At 33.6% G+C, this 21,650-nt stretch overlaps 1 protein-coding gene across 3 annotated transcripts in view; it reads left to right on the top strand.

The window, feature by feature from the left end:
* The window catches only part of LOC145681194 (uncharacterized), an 85,334-nt gene extending 64,448 nt beyond the window's left edge, over positions 1–20,886 (top strand). For all 3 annotated transcript variants that reach the window (XM_081752687.1, XM_081752685.1, XM_081752686.1), the window contains exons 8-9: positions 75–367; positions 4,554–20,886. In XM_081752687.1, the coding sequence (XP_081608813.1) occupies positions 75–367; positions 4,554–4,623 (363 nt within the window). In that variant the 3' untranslated portion in view covers positions 4,624–20,886. The remainder of the gene's footprint in view (positions 1–74; positions 368–4,553) is intronic.
* The last annotated feature ends 764 nt before the right edge of the window (positions 20,887–21,650 follow it).

Raw genomic sequence — 21,650 nt, 5'->3', positions numbered from 1 at the left:
TTATTATTATTATTATTATTATTATTATTATTATTATTATTATTATTATTATTATTTTATTAAATTTATTTTAGGGCCGACTGCACACAAAGAAAATCGATGAATCGAATCAGAAGGCTGCCTCGTGGCTGTTGGAAAGCCAGCTGAAGAAACGAAAGACAACCGAGTTGGATTTGCATTTCATGTTTGTGACAGAGGCACTGCAGGCATTGGATCTCTTTATCGATCATCACAAGCATGCATTGAGTGAATCGGGGCAGCGGAAGGTAGTGCTATGGATAATTACTGGAAAAGGTAATAACAGTACATCCGGACGATCAAAGCTCAAGCCCGCAGTTATCGATCGCCTGCGTCACCATAAGTTGCGGTAAGCATGATTATAATATTCTTATCTTTAAGTATAGTGTTAAAGACTTTGTAAAAATGCTAGCGGTTGTCTGTATTATGAGGTGTACTAGAAAGAAATTGAATGATATTCAAACAGTTAAAGAAAAAAAAAAAAAAAAAAAAAAAGACGATTGGAATGAAATGCGAACTTCGATGTTTGGCCTTCCGTGCTGGTGCATTAACCATTACGCTACTTAAACTGGTCCTAATTAGCCACACAGATTTCCACTTCCGAGGTCGGTGCATTAGGGAGCCAGGACCTACTAGCCAACTCGTCACTCATGCTTTTGGAGTGATGTATGATCAGCACATTGGATCTTACTGGAGTAAGTACTTCTTTCTTTCAAATAGCTCCCCAATTGTCCTCACCACGTTGGGTGGACGCCACATTGGCAACACCATTTGGTGATTACGAAAAGCCACCCCATCTTTCTTCTGACCAGCCCCAGCACTGAAGAATCGGTATGCGATTTGGGCTAGAACATTGGCTTGTAAGTGGACAGCCGAGTGTATTTACAGAGCACCTCTGACCATTGAATTGTATATTTAATAAATGGAGGAAGTAACAGCTCCTCTGCAAGGCGAATTCAAAGATACTTCGTGAGTCATCAATGCTCAGCTAATATTAATAATCTATTCTTTATTACTTTTGGTGAGTGTTGACCTACTACGAGGCAGGGTGGATTGATTTAAATCAGTCTGATTTAAATCACGATTTAAATCAAGATTTAAATCACTGATTTTTTAAATAAAAATCGTTGATTTAAATCAAATTCCGAAATAAATTAATTTAAAGTGAAAATAAGTAAAATACCGTTTCTGTTCTGTTATTTCGATTATGGAAGTTGATAATCATAATACAATGAGACTCAAATGTACAGTATAGTATGAAAACAAGTGTCATGCAGAGGATGATTAGGGAAAATCCCGTTTTGAACAGGTAAGGGAGCAATCCTACTTTCTTCTTTTCGTAACATTGGGTTTGGGTTTTAAAATCGTTAACTATTTCAACGGGGAAATCACCATCGACATTTAAGACGAAAATTCTTTTTTTGTGCGTGTCTGTGTTTGTTTGTTCCCAGATAATAGGGCGTATTTAGAGGGGTCCTATCCCCTCCCGCCAAAAAAAAATTTTGTTAATTTTATAATTTTAGAGGAAATTTATGTATTTCATGCCGGAAGCTAGTTCTGAGTTTTTAAAAATCGTCCCCTGCCAAATATTAGCAACTTTTGTGAAAAAAGTGTCATTTTGACATACGTTGTTGTACTTTTTCCTTAATTCTTAGCCTTTTAAATGATATCACCTATTTTTAGGTGATAAGGTAGAATCTTCATTATTCGATTAAAAAAGTACCAATAAGGCTTTTTCTTCGTTTTCTTCAAGACTAGAGGCATTTTAGAACACGTTACATATGCTTTCACGCCTTTCTGCGTTGAGGCATAGTGTGTGATGACGTCATAAATTTAAAGATATTTTTTGTTAAGCATATTATTATTATTTTTTGGCAGGTTACATTTTGCATTCAGAAGACTGAAATTTTGCACACTCGTTCAGTGCATCCCTTAATAATTTTCAGATCTCTGCGTGGAAACAGCGGGGTCCAGAGGGGCAAACATGTTTTTAAAAAGGATATTTTTTAATAAAAATAGCTTTTTTCGTGATTTTCCCGCCTTAGATGGAGGCATATGAATGGTACCGTTTGAAAGGCTGTTCTATTCTGAAGAAAATGATGTACGTACTATGCTCCTAGGATAAATAGGGATGTCTCAGGAAAATGTTACCTGAGATCCTGTTTTATACGGAAATCTGGGGTATTTGGGGAATATTATTTTTCGCAGGCTTAGAATACTTTTGGACGTACAAGACTGAAATTTTGCACATTTACTCAGTGCACCCCTCAGTATTTTTCAGATTTGTTTCAGATCTCTGCCTTAAAACAGGCGAAGGGATCCACAGAGGTAAACAATAAATAAATAAAATAAATAAATAAAAAATAAAAAAATTGAAAAAGATATTTTTAACAGAAAATTCCTTTTTTCGTGACTTACCCGCCCCAGATATATGATGGAAACTTTTGAAGGGTACCGTTTGAAAATTTGTTTTATTCTGAAGAGAATAATGTACAAATCATGATCCTAGGATAAATAGGAATGTCTGAGGAAATTTTTATATTACATCCGGGTCATCTGGGGCACTATGGGAATGTTCTTAGCTCACTGTTAAATAATTTCCTCACCCTTACCACTCAAGATAGAAGCTTGAAATTTTGTACACACATTTAGTACACCCTTAGTATTTCCCGGTTGATTTTGAGATCTGTGCGTTGACACAGGGGAATCCAGAGGGGATCAAAATTTAAAAAAAAAAAAAAAAGTAAAAAAAAAATGCGGTTACTCGCAAAATTTTCCGCTTCAGGGACATGATAGGGAAATGTGAATGTTACCGCTTCAAAAGCTGTTCTATTCTAAAGAGAGTGATGTATGTACCATGATCCTAGGATAAATAGGGATGATGCTGTGGCTGCTTGACAGGAAGTCTATAATTTACCGTTAAAAAAAGCCATAATTTAAAAGGGTTAAGAAACATTGTTTGGGATTGATATAGATTAACGATTGGGGATAATTCAAAATTGAACCCTAATACTTTCACTTAAATGGCGTAATTAGCATTTAATACTAATTCCTAATGCTTTTTCTTCAGTTCGCGACTTGTATTATACGAGGAGAAAGATTTGATTTAAATCAAAAAAATCAACAAAAATGATTTTTTTTTAAAAAAATCATGATTTTTTCCCACCCGGCTACGAGGGATGCTCAGAAAATAAGGTTACAAAGTCTGCAGTGAAACGTGTAATATTATTTCATGCAACCAATACAGCCAACAGACAGTACATACATTATGTTAGTTTTCCATATATAGTCTCCATATCGGGTGAGGCACTTGCCGCATCATGGGATGAGTTTCAGGGTACCCCCGTGGTAAAAATCTTGTCCTTGCGTGTTCAGCCACGTTGTAACGAAGTGTTTCATCTCCTTGTCTGAAGCGAAGCGACGGTCTCCTAGGTATTCCTTCAAGTGTGGGAACATGTAGAAGTTACTTGGAGCGAGGTCCTTATGTTGTCCTGAATCTGCTTTTCCACGTGAGTTGTGTTCAAATCTGTTGATGCCGTGCTGGTCGGCCACTGCGCTTGTCGGTGACGTTTTCTCTACCAGCCACAAACTTTCGACACCATTCTGCGACATGCTGACGACACATTATAGTCTCTACGTATTTTTTTTTCCTCCACTACCCTTGCCTTTGCCAAATATTTGGGTCTTATCGGCAGACGCAACTGCCCATTCTGAATAATCTCTCTCCTATTTTCGAGATCTCTCACTCTTGCTGTATTATCCTTCCCTATTTAGCTAGGGAGTGGGCTCTTTTTTGGACCTGAGTTCTGGCTAACTACCTCAGGTCTATTTTCTTCTTTTTTTTTATTGACCATAACTGAAATAAATACATTTGTTATTACATGATTTACAAATCACACACTCCGTAAACCTCTATCTGCTGCCGCGGTGAATTTCAGCCGCGGTTACATGTTTCGACCACAGAAATCGAGTAGCTAAGCGGACTTCTTCGGGAGATTAGTTTTCCAAACGAGTCGTCATTTGCATTTACCTACAACTACCGCCGTAGGTGCTGGGTGTCTGAAATTCTGCACAGTTGCCAACTCCATTTATTAAAATTACCACCCACTCCTCATTCCTCTATAACAGACAATACTCTAGAAATATCGGCCTTGTAATCTTAGTTTCTGATCCTTCCTCGTATTTAAAATTCTAATACTTCAACAAAAAGCAAGTACGTAACTTTGAACATTACTGTAGATTTTCATAGAGGGTTCCGGGTTTTAGTCGTAAACTGGGAGCCCTACACGTCATTAATCTTAAATTTTTGAATGAAACCACTCATAAGCCCCCGGTATATCCTAATTGACTTTTTATTTTCTGTTAATTCTGGACCTAAAATATGGCGCCCCAGGATGAAAACAACAATGGCTTTCGAACATATTGTTGCTGGAATATATTCATTGACACTTAAGGTTAGTCGTACCATGTAGTTAGGAAAAATGTCCCAGAGGGTTTCTATTTCTTATTTTAATAATAATAATAATTATTTTCAGATACGAGGAAGATAACCCTGGTCTTTTGAAAGTGATATTAACGAGACGAGATCTCCTGAGTTGTACTTGAAGATGTAAGACGACAGTTGAAAAGTGACTGACAAAAAATGAAGATGAAACAACAGTATTAAAAAAATATAAATGTTGCTCATTCCTTCCACTTGTTGTTGTTTTACACGTTAGAAATTGATATTTTTTGAGAAGAGACAAGAATTGCAGATCAGTCACAACGGAATAATTAGTGATAGTGTTAATATAACAAGGCATAATGCTGATCATAGATTTTCGGGAAGGAGATTCCCTTTGTGGATCATAGTCATTATGATAAGGCTGTAATTAAGAAAGTAAAATATTAAAACGAACGTAGCCATCTGTGGCAGAAGTAAAGCACAAAATGGCGCAGTGATGACTCAACTTCACTGCACTAAAATAAATATGTGTACACATTAAAAAAAAAAAAAAAAAAAAGAAAAGAAATAAAGAAAAAGAAAAAGAAATAAAGAAAAAATAAGAGAAAAGAAATAAGCTTAGTACAAAAATGATTGCAATTAAAGGGATAATCATGTTGCATTAAAGGTACAATTCATGTACAAATAACATCCAGATTTTTGAGCAAGTATAGTTTAGTTGTCTTGTATCCATCTTTTCATATTATGCAATATAGTATATAGGTTGTCCTTACAAGCAACGTTGTCGTACACATACATAAACGTATATATATATATATGTATATTGGTAGTATATGTAAATGAAGGAAAAAGATTAAGATTAGTTTTACTATCAGTAGTTTTTTTTTTATATATATATTTTATAATGAACTTCATTGCATATCAGGCACTTCATAAATATTTTTTTTGCAATATCTTTTTTGTGTGTGTAAAAAAGCATTAAATCCTTCACATGTTTATGTACAATATGAAAGACATGTATGGAATAGAGGAAAAAAATTGGTATATATATGTATGTGCAAGTGAGTAAAGACTGATATAGTGAAGAGCGGAAGTCTGTATAGCTGCCTTTGCAAAATATCTAGTTCTGTATTATATATATACATAAAACATATTTTAAGAAATTAAAGAAATTAAGAGGCACAGTGCTCTTAATTCATTTGTTTGTATATTACAAACAAAATCAATTATTATATGTATAAACTGTGATACTAGGTATTGAAGTTAATTGAAGCAAGGCTTTGTTGTAAAATATAAAATTAAAAAAAAAAAAAAAAGTCAAGTAGTGTTGGCTAGTAGGTAAAAATTGGTAGTAGTGAATTGTTGTAGGTAAAGAATGTCTTTAAAAAATTGAAATGGTGTCTTTATATTCAGTAATGGCTGATAACATTAATCAGTTAAGGCAGCATTAGACTTTTCAGACCCTTTACTCAACAGCATTTCTGTCTTCGTTAGTTCGCACTTTGAGACATGTTTAATCTGCTTTCTCAGTAACTTTGTGTTCTCTCTATGCTAATAGTGTGTTCGAAATTTCGTTGATTATTGTTGTTTTTGTGCCAATTTAATTTTGTAATGCATACATTTGTGTAGTCAAGTTTTTCAGTGGTAGCACGAGATTCGTGTGTTCGGCAAACCTGAATAAGTTTTCGCCAAATCTGTACATAACATCACCCCCCCCCCCCCTAAATCTAAAATGGCAAATCCATAACAAAAGTATTGTATGAATAAGAAACATCATCTATCTACTTCAAAATTTTAATTTTATTGTTGTCTAATTATGGAAACTGTTTTACGCATCGCAATCTTTGTTTTATTTTACACAAATTTAGAGTACGGAACTAAAAGTAAATAAAAATGTGTATATATAAATCATAGACATTTCCAAATCATACGCACTCATTAGACGACTCGTGTTTGTCACAAGTACCATTATGTAAATAATTAAAAATATCTTTTTGTATAACTTCTATGTGTGATTTTTTTTTAATTTTTAAAATCATCAAAGTAATGTACAAGATAGTTTTATTGTTAGTGATTTTTTTTTTTTTTTAAATAAAAGTCTTGCAAGAAAACGTAAATATGAATATGTACATACTATTAAAGTAAGGCCACGAATGCGTTATTTTCTTATTAATGCCGAAATTTTCGATGGGAACCTCTTATTGCAGAGGTGGATAGTCTTTTTGTGTGAAAGTTACTTTTTACTTTAAAAAATCACTAGCGGTCTGTTTATCTGTTTACTGTCCGCTAGAGGGAACAATAAAACAATAACAATGGTCGACCCAGATCCGTGGGTTATTTCTCACGACTTGCCTTACTATTAGTAGACTGCGATCCACGTGTTGAGTACCTCTGCCCTATTGTATATTTTTTTATAGTTTCAAATACACAAATGTTCCGGTTCCAATCACAAGTTATGACTTCAATGTATTGTGATTATTTCAGTGAAAAGTAGCTCTCAATAACTATAGAAGATTGAAGTGCACAAATAATTTGCGTGTTAGTTCAAAATAACAGGTGTATCCTAAATTAAGCTTTTCGATCTGAGAATATTCCTTAAGTCGTGGTCCTATAAGTATGATAATTCAGTCTACATATTGAACTCATTTGAATCTGTTTACAGTTATTTCAGAAATAGACAGATGTATTGTATCTTCTGTAATGGAATATTAGTCCTTTTAGTTAGACGAGGTTTTTCATGCTAATTGAGGAAAAGATATTTCTGATCTTGTTATAACAAATTCAATCTTGTCAATGTTATAACAAATTCAAATTCAAATTCGAAAAGAATTTTCCTTTATTTCTCGTGCACCCTTCCGTCTGATAATTTTAAAAATAGGTAACTCTGTACGGAATGCTTTGAGCTTTTTCTGCAAATTGTTGGTTTCAAAAACTCTTATTATGAAGAATATGGATATTGTTTCTTCGAGAAAAACCTATATTTTAACACATTTATATTTTTTTAAGTATACAGTTAAGCTTAATCATACAGGCAATGTTTTTTCATTACATAATTTTGGAAGCCATAGTATGTGACTAAAACAGCAAAGTCTTTGATGGTGTGGGTTCGCATTGGAAATTTCTGCATTAATAAAGAATTTAGACACATTCCCAAGTTTAATTCAATAATTATAATCATATGTCACTTTAATGTCTTTAATAGTCATTTAGATACTATTTTTTTAAGGTTGTTACTCAAAGTGAGTTTATATGTTTTTTTTAAGCATTTTAAAATTTTGTGAATGAAAAGACGTTTTTAGAATTTAGTGTCTTTTTGAGTTTTACAATAAACTTTTTGTCATATTATTAGAACTAAAAATTTACAATGAATTTTCATAATAGTACCCATTAAAAAAAATTAAAATGCAATTAAATAGATAGTGTTGTATAGAAAGTAAAATTTTCCTGTAAAATTTTTCATGTGGTATCGATAAAGATTTTTACTTGGAGGATATCAGATTCTTTAGTATTGCTTTTTCTTTCTTTCTTTTTAAAATTGTTTTAAACCAAGTTACTTGTTGAGGTGAAGGAAAGCAGTTCTGGATGTCAATATCCAATGATGCCAGTTCTGATTGGCACGACTTGGAAAGCCTCGCTGCTGAAATCGACGCTAAACTAACATCAACTCAACTCAACGACTCGGAAGGCATTTGGCAATACATTTGCACAATAAATGTTGTTTTTGGCGTAATGAAAGGCATCAGAAAAACAAATTAAAGCCAAAGTGAAAATGTGTGAGTGGGCCGCGATCGAACTCGGTCTGTGGATTAATGTGGCAGTGTGTTACACTGCGCTACACAGTTCTTCCCCAAAACAGCCACATATTCTTAGTTTTAAAGTGGTGTTCACCCAGCAGAGATGAAAGATCGCGAGTAAAGATGTACGGCTGGTTTGTTGAGGAATGGAGCAACATAATGTGTAACATACCGGCAAGGTTACCAAACATCCTCTTTTCTGAAAGTAAAATAAGCGTCCGGGCGGATTTTCTCCCACAGTGAAATTTATTGGGTTTTCCAGTAATTCGAGAAGAATGGAAAGTTGAAATTTTTCTCACGATTCTTGCAAATATTTTTATTTGTCTACTACAAAGGAAATGTGGAATAGTCGAACGCAGCTTAGAAGGTGCTCGTGTGCTGATACTGCGCAGGAAAGGGAGAGCTATAATTTGCTCAGCAATAACATCAGCGTATACGTGTAACGGAAATTGACGTTTGTAGATTACAATTTTGTAAAGGAGCGAGGAAAAAAAAACTATTTCGAAGATTAAAGAGTATTTATATTTCAATAAATAAGACTTCTAATATTCCGTCGGTGTTTATTTATTTTACTGGCGTTTCAAATGTACTCACTGCATTGTATCTTCAGATTTGTAGAATAAAATAAACACAGGTGAAATATCAAAACTCTTATTGAATTGTAAAAATCTCCGTGAAAATTGTGTGTTTATACCTGTTCACATTTTGTAAGTAAATGTTTGTGTCAGATGTCCCCTTTCTTACTTCATGAAGTTTGATAACTTTGCATAAGCATCATAAACTAGACTTCGGGGTTCGATCAGCAGCCCAGTCGTACATTTTCTTTTCTCGAAGTTCACTTTTATTTACCTGAAAAAGAAGTAGATATCAAAACAAATCAGTTGTTTCCTCCATTTCTGAGCATACACCACGTCGACGCTTGAAATTATTTTCTCGAAAATCATAAATTACATTTAATTTGCGATGAAATTTGGCAACATTACAAGAGTTTCATAACTGGCGGAGTAATTTATCCTCACAACTGTTATTAAGCACTTTTACCAGAGACGTAACAACAGGCTATCAAATGCACATTTGTGTTCTTATCTAACGTTACCAGCTTTCTTTATTGTTATTCCGGCCCATGTCACATGTCTTGAATAATGATTGTGTTTATAATATGTTAAGTGAGCAATTTTAATTGTTTCGTACGATACATATAACAAAATGAAAGACTCATTTTTATCCCAGAATAATTTGTTTCTGATTTCATGATCGAAGTATAAAATAAAAGTAATATGTAAGGAGAAATTTTGAGTTTCCAAAATTAAAATTTACACAGTGTTCATTTCATATTGTGTAAACAAATACAATAAACAGACAACATATTTAATTAAAGTTTTAAGTAGAATGAAAAGTTGATGTGTTCATTTCTGTGTTTGTTTCAAATGAGTCAGGAAATAAGCACTGCCAGTTTTTAGTTCACATATAAGTATTTTAGTCAAAATAGCTGTTGCATATACACCGATGTATTGTGAAAATTAACACTTTTGTACTCTATATGCCATTGCTAGCAATAGTGCTAAAGGAAACCATAGTGATTTGTTTAAAAGCTTTTGTATTACTGTTACATGTAATACAAAAAGCGACATGTAAGAACATTAATATGTGCTATGCGTTACTGATATGGATGTTGCTAATGTGGAGAGAGACTGGTATGGTAAAGCTGCCGAGAATAAAAATTTTCATATTATTGAAGAAAGCAAGGTTTTATAGTTGTATTCTCACGTTTGTTAGGCAGATTTTTTCACTGAGCTACCAACTGATTGTCAATTTTCTGTGCTTACTTCATCCCTTAGGCCAGTGGTGAGCAAGCTGCGGTCCGCAGGCTTCTCTGAATGCCTCTTATCTGACGCGCGACATGATTCCAATCAGACAAATAAAGCCACTAGCTGCCCTTGTTGTTTCTAAGAAATTATATTGGGCCGCCTAGAGTATTTTCTTTCTTCTTTGGCTTTCTCCTGAAAAGCTTTGTCCATTACTGCCTTAAGTCTTAAGATTCACATCCTGTAAAATCTGTAATTTAATTTTTTAAGTACTGGAAAAATGTTATGGACCCCCCTAATTTATGGAATTCTTCTGATTATCTTGGAAATGTCTCTCTTTTTCCTTTTCTTTTCTTGCATATGGGTGCATATACTTCACAAAGTAATTTGGAATAGAGCTGATAACAGTTCAGTAGGTTTGATTATCATATTGAATTGTTGTACCTGTTTAGCAAAATCTTGAACGTAAATGTTAGTATAATGCAATGCTTGTTTCCTTGCGTAGAACGTTTAATTTAGGACGAACTTTTTTCGCTTTTGTTTTTTTTATATCTGAGATGGTAGTGCAGTATTTATCAATTTTTGTATGGCTCAGAATATATAAATTACCTTGGCATTATCAGATCATACACAAGATTATCTTTAGTAAAAGCTGCCTTTGATTAAAAGTGAAAAATATATATTGGACATTTGTGAAAAATATATATTGGACTATATTCACTTTAGTTTAAACCAGGCGAGAAGTGACTAGATAGTCCCTGAAACTTTTGGCGAAAATGAAACTTTGCTTAGTACTTTGGCCAAACATCTTCTGCTAATCTACCATTCTGTGTATTTTTGAATTAGAACTTCTCTGATTTTAATAAGAAGTACAGCTCAGTGATAGAATATCTGTGTGTCAGGGTGGAAAGAGAAGTAAGATTCCTCATAGGTTCAGCAATCAGAATTTTGTGTTGTACTAATATTGTTTCATATGTACTGATACGTTTAGAAATTAACATATGTAACATTCATTATATATTTGTGGAAAATTTTGGTAAACAAGAGTGTTTTTAAGAGTACATAGTTTTCATAACCGTAACTAACTGTTTACTGTATAATTATATACCGTCATGGTAATTACTTACAGAAATAGGCAGTACGAGCGAATTTGCTAGTGTGTTTTTCCTTGTTGTGTGTTGATTTACTGCGGTTACAACACTAAAGTAGGTGGGAGAAATAACAGCACATTTTAAGATCTGTTTGATACTTCAGAATATATTCTACAGCTCGGGCTAAGTCAAGAATAAACATCGAAAACATATGAAAAAGACACACTGAACTTGTCGGAGAAGGCAAGTGTATTTGCGCTTCGAGTAAACAGCGATTGGAAAGCTATTACCTGTAGCTTTGCTTGTAGAGTAGCGCGTACTGTAGAGAAAAGTAGAATGCACTTTGTAATTGTAAAAATACTACTTTTATAAATATTACATAATGAAACCTTTTTAAAATTATATCTATTGTCATTTAGACAGAAAGAGAAATTACACAGTATGCACATTTGGATGTTGAAGAAGTAACCTTTAACTGCTACTTCTCTAAATTACTACAAAACTCATAAAAAGACTTCGAGAAAAAAGCATTGAAAGCTAAACAAGCTTATTACTTTTTTTTTTAAAAAAAAAACATATTTTCGTACTGAAAATATATTCGGGGTCAGTTTGATAGTATAAACTGAAAAATATAAAATGTAAATACGTGTATAGAATCATGGTGGAACTTGTATATTGTTCACCAGTAAAGCGGCTTCCGTAATTTGAGCAGAATTGTAAACGTCTCTCTCTCTCTCTGAGATTACTTTCGTAATTTTATAGAGAACTGATTAAATAGATAACCAGTATAAGTCAGATCATACAATTTGTTTCCTTCATATTTTATTCAAATGAATTACTATTACAAGAAAATGTTAATAAATCGAGTAAGTTCTCTGATAATACATTGTGTACATTATTCTAGAACTCCAAGCCACACGACATAGTGGCTCAATGGTACAGCGTTCACCTCTGGTGCATGAGGTCCTTGGTTCGCTCCCAGCTCGCGCCAAATGAACTTTGTGGAGGACAGTGTTGCGTGGGTTTTGTCGGAACTCTCCCGTTTCCTCCCAGTTTCTTCATTCCATCATTTCCTTAATTTCTCATCATCACCGTCTCCTTAGCCTAGCTGGCATAACCATAGGACGTAAAGCTTAAAGATCTATTTTTTTTCAAGGCACATGATTGATAAAAGAAGCACCCAATCACAACCAGTCGCGAATTGATACATTTTATCGTTGTTTCCATCGCAGTCTATTCTAAGCGTATGTATGATACAAAAAATAAAATAAAATAAAATAAATAAAATAAAATAAAATAAAATAAAACTAAATAGCTAGTAATGGTAATAAAATATAATCATTGATTTTTATTAATGCTATGATTTCATTTAAGATTTTTATATCATTATTTAAAGTGTTTCTTGTTTTGTGAAAGTGAGTTTATTTAATATATAAGTTTAATATTGTATGCACTTTGTAAGATACATGAGTATTAAATTTATGTACAAAATAAATTCACTTGTACAAAAAAAATAGGAGACATTAAGTATAAAGGATCATTTAGGAGAGTCCCTAAATCATGGTTGGTTTTGGATATGTATAATCTTACTATTAAGACTTATTTTAGTTGTACTATAGTAATTGTATTTAAAAAAAGTGCACCATTTTTCAAATGTGGTTTTGCTAATTGGTTGTAATTGTAATTTCGTAGAAATTTTTACTTTTCCTCGTTAAATTGGGTTGAGTGGATAGAAATTTTTCTTCGCCACCTCATTAAGGCGAAGTGTATATTTTTTTCTAATCGGTGCAGATCTAGGTCCTAGAGCCTTCCTATTTCAAGTATTCACCTGTTGGCGCTGCTGTCACTGTGTGTTTTCCCATACCTCTCTTGAAAGAGAAGGGATAAGTTGCTTTGGCCGAGGTCTTTCAATTGTTGGATGCTGAAGCGTTGCCACAATGATTTATTTCACAGACTTCATTGTGCACGGTCTTGTTAACCGATTTTAAGTAGCCTACGAACTTCACTCGTCGAGATCTCCTCGACTGAATGACAAATTGGCAACACAGCTAAGGACATTCACTTCTTTTCCCTAAGCAAAGGGAAGGTTTCTTTCGTAAGAGGGTTGCAGGGATGGGGCCGAAGTATGTTTCACATATTTTCCGAGGGCACACTTGAAACAGAAAGGCTATAATCACTCATATCATGTTCTTGTATTTATATATAAGTTTGTTTTCTTCTGTTTTTCATATTCTTTTATTTTGTTAGATGGATGACTAAACAAACACTGGCGTAGCTTACTTGGTTGTTATAACAGTCCGTGTAGTAAGGTATTTCTTAAGGATTGCGTGTGTAAATGGAATAGAACTTTCTTCTCTTTTTAGAAGTAGAATATTTGGACTTTATATGCGTTTGAAGGTCTTCCTTTATTCGTGCTTTGTAAAGCCCTGGTAGTACATGGTGTTGATTTGGATACTAACTACCCAGGGAAAATCGTACTCTCCCGCACTGTATTTGAAACTAAACATAACATAGGGTAATGAAGAACAGGGGTTAAATTAAATTATGGGTCTGGTTTCTATATGCCTCGATGATAATGTGTAAACGATTGGTTATGCAAGCGACGTAGTAATTTAGCTCCGAAAGGCTTTTAGCACTGGAGAAATTCGTTGGTTCATGCTTTGGGAAAATTGTCCTTTGGTGTGTGAAGCAAACGTTTATGAGGGATCGGAGGAAAGGTCAGGGTATATTGTATGAATTTATTGTTCTGGCAAATTTATGAGAGAATGTGTGAATTTAATAATTTTAAATACTTTCTGAATGAATGTAATATAAATGCATTATTATCAAAGCAGGCTTTTTCTATGTTTAAAATAGTAGCAAGCATGGATTCCTGCTGTACATTAAAGAATTTTCTTATTTTTTAAGTTCGTGTTACCAGATAATTCTGTTTAATTACGAGATCCATATTGTACTAATATAGGTAAGGGGTACTCCATCGGAATAAATTAAGGAATTACAGCATTGCCATGTTATAAAGTTCCTTTAAAAATATACTGCTGTGTTTTATAGTGCACTGCAATTAAGAATAGGGGAATAATACATACATGAAAACTCTGTACTCAGATCGCAGGGTGAGGTAGATATGATTCTAACAGAATTATTGTATATAAATATAGTCCTATCTGGCATTAAGTCTACAGTGTAGTAACTTACGATGCGGTGTGCGAGGAAGCTTTCTGGTTGTTGCGGAAACCTTCATTGTTTTTCGTTTCTTGTTCTGTTTAAAATTGAACCAAAGTTTATCATTGAAAGTTCTGGAGCTGGCAAGGTGATAAATCGGAACTTTACAGGAAGCGTCTCCGTTTAACATAATCTAAATTGTTACATCTCTTCGTACCTTCGCGGATGTATTTATAAGCAGCTGTATTGAACTTTCCGTGCTTTTTATCCTCTAACAACACATGTTCTGTTCAATAGATATGGATAGTACTAGGATTGCCAAGCTAGTCTGTGTTCAGCTAGAAATTTTACAGGTCATGTAATTTTCAGTAAAATAAGGTTGCAGGAAAAAAAAATTGAAATTGTTTCGGATTGCAGCTGAAACAAGTGTCGGCTTATAAAAATTGAAGTGCCTGACTTGCATCGCTTCCACTAAAGGATGGACGGATCTGAAGAAATAAAAATGTATGAATAAATTAAGGTCGTCTGCTTTCGCGATAGAATATCTTTTATCAGATCGATAGGATTTTATTAGAACTATACTGTTTTTATTGCTGTCACAGTGTGCTACAAAGTTCATATCTTAATGGTGCTAAAATAAATATAACTTGCGAAGTAAGCTACAGTAGAGCGTTTCGCAGTTCCGATGTATTGGGTTTTAATACTACCTACTGCCAGGCTGTATGATTTCTGTAATTTTTATCAACTATCCAGAGTCCTTGTTTCAAGTTAGGACGGCACATTTCCAAATACATACAGACACTACGATGAAACGCAAAGGAATAAAATTTGTCATTAAAGCATATTATGATCCCAAAACCATCAATATATAATACCTTAGATTTAGTTGTATTAAAAAAAGATAGCCATTACTTCTCTTTAGAAGTTGGTGTTCATATAGCCGCGTGTAGGACAATTATTGTTTTGGCTTGAACTAAAAATCTTGCAAGAACCAATTGTGTTTCTTTAATTTATTTACTCTTATAGAGAAGAGTACAGGGCATTTATTTTTAAAAAGAAGTGGGTATCCATGATTGTATCAGCATATACATAGGGATTACTTATTTGCCAAAAAAGATTCGCGTGTAAGACAAGAAAGAATACAGATAAAGTTTGACACATTTTTATTAAGATGTGTTAAATCTTGAGGAAGAATACTCTTGTATTTGACAAAATACAAAAGGGTAAATATCAGGTGAACGAACACAATAACAAATAATTTTATGCTTGATTGTGTTCGTGTAATCGTGTAAAATTGAGGCTTTCATATGTAATTTTCGAAGTGCATTCAATTTGCCTAAAAATAATAATGGCGACCTTCCAAAATGCCGTCTTATAATGATCATGTTTCATAATGTGTGTGTGTTAAGTTTCGTGGACTAACTGGAATAGACAAGATTCGCTTGTAAACCGTGGGGGAAAACGTTACATTTTCTAATTTTGAAGGACATTAAGCAGCCAATTTCATCCGGTTGATCTTTGATTCGAATACCAATGCTTCGTAAAATTAGTCTTATGTTTAAGAAATAGAAAGATGTAAATACATTGTGGAAGAAATTGTAAAATATAGAATTACTTAAGATTAGATATGATGTGGCTACCAATATTTCACTCTTTGAATATTAAGATTCATGTTTGAAATTGCTTGGAAAGGTTTGTTTTTGATTGTCAGGGAAGTAACTCAAAATTTTTTCACCTGTTGGCGTTATAGCTAATCTATTTCAGTAGGCTTTGTATTAATCTCTTGTAAACCCGAAAAGTTTTGCTGGTAACGGACATGTCTAAATGAAATTTTTTAATCTTCATCTGACAAAGAGCCTTGTTAGCGTAGTCGCTAAGATCGTACCGGTGGCGGAAAACTTTTCTCGTTCTTATGCGAATTCGACTTCACATAGAGTGCGGAGGTAAAGGGGCTAGAGAATGGTGCAGACCACATCACCTTCATGAGAGACGAAATCAAAGTGTGAAGCTTTTATCTCCAACACAGCCTCGAAAGAAGGAGGATAATTTTTCAAAATCTTCCTCTGATGCTGCATCTTTACATCTGGTCAAGATTCTGTATCCTTTTGTCCTATACACGGAAGAACAAAGAACATTCACACAGGATCGAATAAACACTTCGTTGTTGAATTGTCGCTAGTCTCTCACAGAGTTTGATTTTTGTAGCTGATATGTAAATCTTTTTCATTTCATAGGCGATATTGTCTTCGTAAATGTGTTATGAATCGACGGAAAACTGCAAGTCTTATATCATAAATACTCTGCCAAAACGAAATTGAATATTTACAGTTTACACGAGGGTGGTTGTATATCTCAAACCACTTTAGCTCTGTTTCATAGTATTCGAGCTATATCAAGAATTAGTTTTTTTGGTAGTGATAAGTTGAAAGGCCACTTTTCGAACAATGTTCGTGTATAGCAAATTAATAATTTATTGCTTATTTTAATGAAGAGTTTTCCTGACCTAGCCTTTTAAAACAAATCATATGGTACAGTTGATAGCAAAAATGGACATCCACTTCATAATGCGCTCTTGTAGAGCTTCAAAAGAAATAGACAAATTTGAGCGTGATTTCTAGGTCATATAACCAAAAAGCTTCTTATCCAAATATGAACGATGTATAATGCTAGAGAAAGCCAGTGTGATTGCTTAAAAAAATAGTTATTTTTGATTTGCTGTAAGTCTGTTGGAAGGTGCTTACTGGTCCTTAAATGCTGTGTCAAAAATATCACGTTGCCAAAACGTAGAGTAGAATTTACTCTGTTGTTAGATAAGTGGTGGTGGTTTATAATGAAAGGATTAATTGATTACTTAATGCTGTTGTAAAGAATTTAAGCTTGTATAGTAAATTTACTACAAGACTGATAAAGACAAAAGTCTTGGACTGTGATCCGAATATTAATAAAGTGTTGTCTTTGATCGAAGTGTTAAAAAAGCAACATGAGTGGGAAGGACAACAAAATTAACAGTATGCTTGTAGCACGTTCCTTTGTATTTTAATTCAGAAATGATACGTGGAAAAAGAAATTGATGGCATGGGAAAGCGACATCTGCTTAATTTTGCTCCCTTTGCAGTTTATAAAGAAAATTTAGTTAGGAAGTAAAGAAATAGCAACATTTTTTTTTTTTTTAATATTTTTTTTGTCAATGTTCTCCCCTTTCAACCCGTGTAACTGTGTTTGTTGTCTTAGAAATTGAAGTGTATACGAAATTAGAAACAAATTCACAATTCAACAAAGGTGCATATTTATGTTGAAAAATGAATTTACGTTTCCAAGAGAATCCAATTTACAAAAATCGTGGCAAGTACAAATGGTAGATTTACTTAGAAAGGGACCACGACATTCCAGTGTTACTATCCTATTAACACATTATGGGCCTTATGCAGAGTAGTTCTGAAGCGTGATTAGTGCCATACTAAACAGTTCGACTAACATGTTTCCTGCAGTAGTCAGGCCATTAGTATGACGCAAATCATACATCTACGTCAAAATGACTGCATAAGGCCGTATATTTCTGTTTCTCCCTTCCAAGGTAGTGCGCGTGCGTAGATAGATAGATAGATAGGTAGATTTGGTTACATCAATCTAAACAAACAAAAATTTAGTGTCTTTCCTGTTCGTTAGAGTAGCAGTTTCTCGAACTTTTTTCAAGTGTGGACCACTTTTCTCAGAATATCCTACGTACTATAACACCCTTGTCTCCTTCAAATCCATCATTAAAGAAAAAAATGAGCTAATATTATTAGCAGTATACTTATTTTTGAAGTAATATTAATTAAAATGTCATTAACAGAAGGAAATACATAATATATATATTTTTTAATTTTAAAATAACTAAAGACTGTCAAGAATTATAGAGTAATAAATTTCATGAAATGTTAAACTTAGGAGAGAGAGATTATTTTTCAAAGTCAGTCTTGTCAGATTCTCAACCATACTGCGAGATATGCAATTTATTTGAACTTTATTTTTACTGTAATCTTTTGGAACTAATGATCACTTTGACTGGACCACAAGGACCAGTTTGAAAATTACTGCGTTAGTTGGTAGCACAGGACTCAACGGAACGGGATACGCACCACGTAGCAACGGGCAATGGCAACAAGTACCTCCTTAAATGTTGTTTCTAATTTTGTATAAACTTCAGGCCATAGGCTTTTTTTAAACTTAACATATTAGAAGTCCACAATTTATTAAGCGTAAGAAAGAATATTTGTTAGAGGAGAGACCTCTTTATGTAAGGTTGACTATCGTTTGTTTTTGCAAAGACTGTGGTGATCCTTGTATAATACTAACAATCGTTTGATATAACTTTGCCAACTATTCACCATTGTTCTGTGATTTATTGTCAGTAACGAAGTTTTAATGTATATATAGGTATTGTAGTTATATTATAAATACTGTATATCCATGATATGTTTGTACAGTCATAGCCGAAAGTTGTGGCATGTTAGTGAAACTATTTTTCGGAAACAAGTTTTTGGCATATAATACAGAGTAACGTATTATCTAGAAAAAAATAGTAGGCCTATATAATATTATCCCAGTGAGAGTTAAATGTTCAGATTTCATGTGAAAATATAAAGCTATATGTCAGCCGCGGGGCTGAAAAGAAACATTACGTTTTTAATAAATAATTTTTATATAAGTGAGAAAAATTGTTTTCCAACCATATACTGTATTAGTATGAATTCATTTATACGACGAATGTGCGTTTTATTAGATATCAAGTGTGTGTTTATATGACTAGGTTATGTATTTCTGCAGTTTTTCTCTTCTTGGGATGAATTAGGTCTTAAGTTTTAAGTATCAATCGTGTAATTAATTGAAGACATAATACCGTCTGTGAGAATGAATTTTGCGTATACCTGCTTATCAAGTTTTGTACCTAGGGCCGCAGTGGCTCAGTACAGAGGTGGAGCCTGATACGTGGGGCCCTTGGTTTGGTCCCAGCTCGTGCCATGTTTACTTTGTGGTAGACGGAGAGACACTGTGTTCCCAAATTATCTTGTAGTTTTCCTGTTTTCTCTCACTTTATTAATTTCAATATTATCATACACATCATCGTCTCCCGTAGCCTTGGTGCATAATCGTGGGACGTTTAATTCAAAGAACCTTTTGTACTATATACCGGGCGTTACAAAGTTTTGTCACAATATTTTGGGAATAGGTTCGTCACATTAAAATAAGAAGAAAAATTTATATGGACCTATGGCCAGAAGTGCACAATTTCGTAGTTATAGGGTGCCGGAAACGTGAGAAAATGAACTTTAAAGGTTCATAGTTCCACTACTATAGGACCGATCATAGTCGTGTCAAGACATCACTCAGGAACTAATATGTGAACTATTCAAATATCCATCTTTCACAACCTCCGGTACTTGCACAATAATTTTTTTAGAGAGGCTGTTTGGGAGTACTTGATCACTCTCCACCTACTTCTCTTAAAATTGGTGTGCAAGTACTGGAGCATTCTTAAACATGGATATTTGGATAGTTCATATACCAGTTCCTTCATCGATGTCCTGACCCGAGTACCATAGATCCCATAGTAGTGGAGCTATGAACGTTCATTTTCTCACGTTTCCGGCACCCTATAACTACGAAATTGTGCACTTTCGACCACAGGTCTATATGAACTTTTTTTTTTCTTATTTTGATGCGAGGAATTTGTTCCCAAAATATTATGACACATTTTTGTATTATCTTGTATATAGAGATTAGAAGATTAATGTGAAAAGTGTTTCCACAATTTGGACAGAACTTCCGTCCCCGACTGTACGAATATGTCGTGTTTTTTTTTTTAATAGCATTTTTTGTGTTTAGAAAGTGTCAAAAAAGTTGTTTTTTAACACTTCGTTTGAGTATTATTATTTTCTGTCATTCACTAGGTAAGTTCATAGTAGCCTTAAATATTGAAATATAGTTCACACTATTATTCGCGGTAGGCAGCTCAAAGCAAACTCTATAAAATTTTGTTACCAGCTTAATGCATGGCATATATGTTGAACGATTACATATATAAATAAAAGTATAGATGTATATACTCCGATGACCTCCTAAGTGGACATTTTTGTGAAGTTGAATTTGCCCGTGGAATTGTGGGTGGCCCAATTCCACGAACTTTTATTGTAATTTTTTCCAATTATCAAATATCTATATTACGTACACATACACGATTAAATGCTCATTAATTTTGTTACTGTACAACAATTGTTCACTTTTTTATTTTTGTAATATAGTAATAATTAATATCAGTTATATAATAGTCACGTAAAAAATTGGATTTTATATTTGTAATATCTGTATCATTATGCATATTCGCAATTTGTTTACGCCTTGAAAAGTGTGCCTTCTTCATAGATAAGAAAGCTGTGTCTTGATGGGCGTTCTATTAAAAAAAATATCCAGAGTTCCTATGTGTTTGTTGTATTTTTCTGAGCGAATTCATTGTTCAGGTAGGTCGTAGGCAAATTGTAGTTACCAAGTTGTATTGGACTGATTTTTAATAAAAGTTTAGTAAAAAGAGATTGCGTTTTTGATTTACGTAGTCAAAGATCATTACAGAAACGATCGAGAATATGATGTGACTAGCTGAACCTGCGCTCTCTACACAGCGCATCATTCACATATGATCATGAATCTCCTTGTCATTTCTCAACATCTGTACATGTCACTTTACAGACACAAGTGAAAGACTTTTTGGTAAAAATCGCCAAGGGCTACAATAAAGGGGATTTTTTTTTTTCAATATCTCGCACAGTTTGCAAGATTTGACCCTACTTTTGGTTGGAGTTTCTTATTCATGTATAATCAGTATTTTGTTTCTTCTTGCATGCAGTATGCAATAAGCAAGTACATTACACACAATTAATTATAAGTGATATGGTGTAATGCAAAGCACGCCAAACAATAAAGATTCATCTTAGACTGGAGAAATGGTTATCCTTCGTTTTTCATTATCATTTGGCTATGGAAAAACGCATTATAGATACACTACTTCCGCATACGAACGTGTAATGTTGGAATGCATAACTCGTAGGATAATACTTGTGTAAATTTCAACACTTCAATGTACCGCCCTCCCCCAAAAAAAATGCAATAAAGAAATAACGGCCATTTTTTTCCAAACTATTCAATTAGAACTGAACAGCTTACATAAAATTTGCAATCGTTCAGTGAAAATAACATCTTTCTAGGGTCTATGGTTCCCGAGAACTTACTGTCAAAAGGATTGGCCACAAACATATGAACATTTTAGTATATATATAATAAAACGTCGAAGGCTTTTAAA

The sequence above is a fragment of the Thermobia domestica genome, chromosome 3, assembly GCF_964235325.1.
Source record: "Thermobia domestica chromosome 3, izTheDome1.hap1.1, whole genome shotgun sequence".
Lineage (NCBI taxonomy): Eukaryota > Metazoa > Arthropoda > Insecta > Zygentoma > Lepismatidae > Thermobia > Thermobia domestica.
Note: the sequence above shows the minus strand (reverse complement) of the source record. Positions and strands in the feature narration are given on the sequence as shown.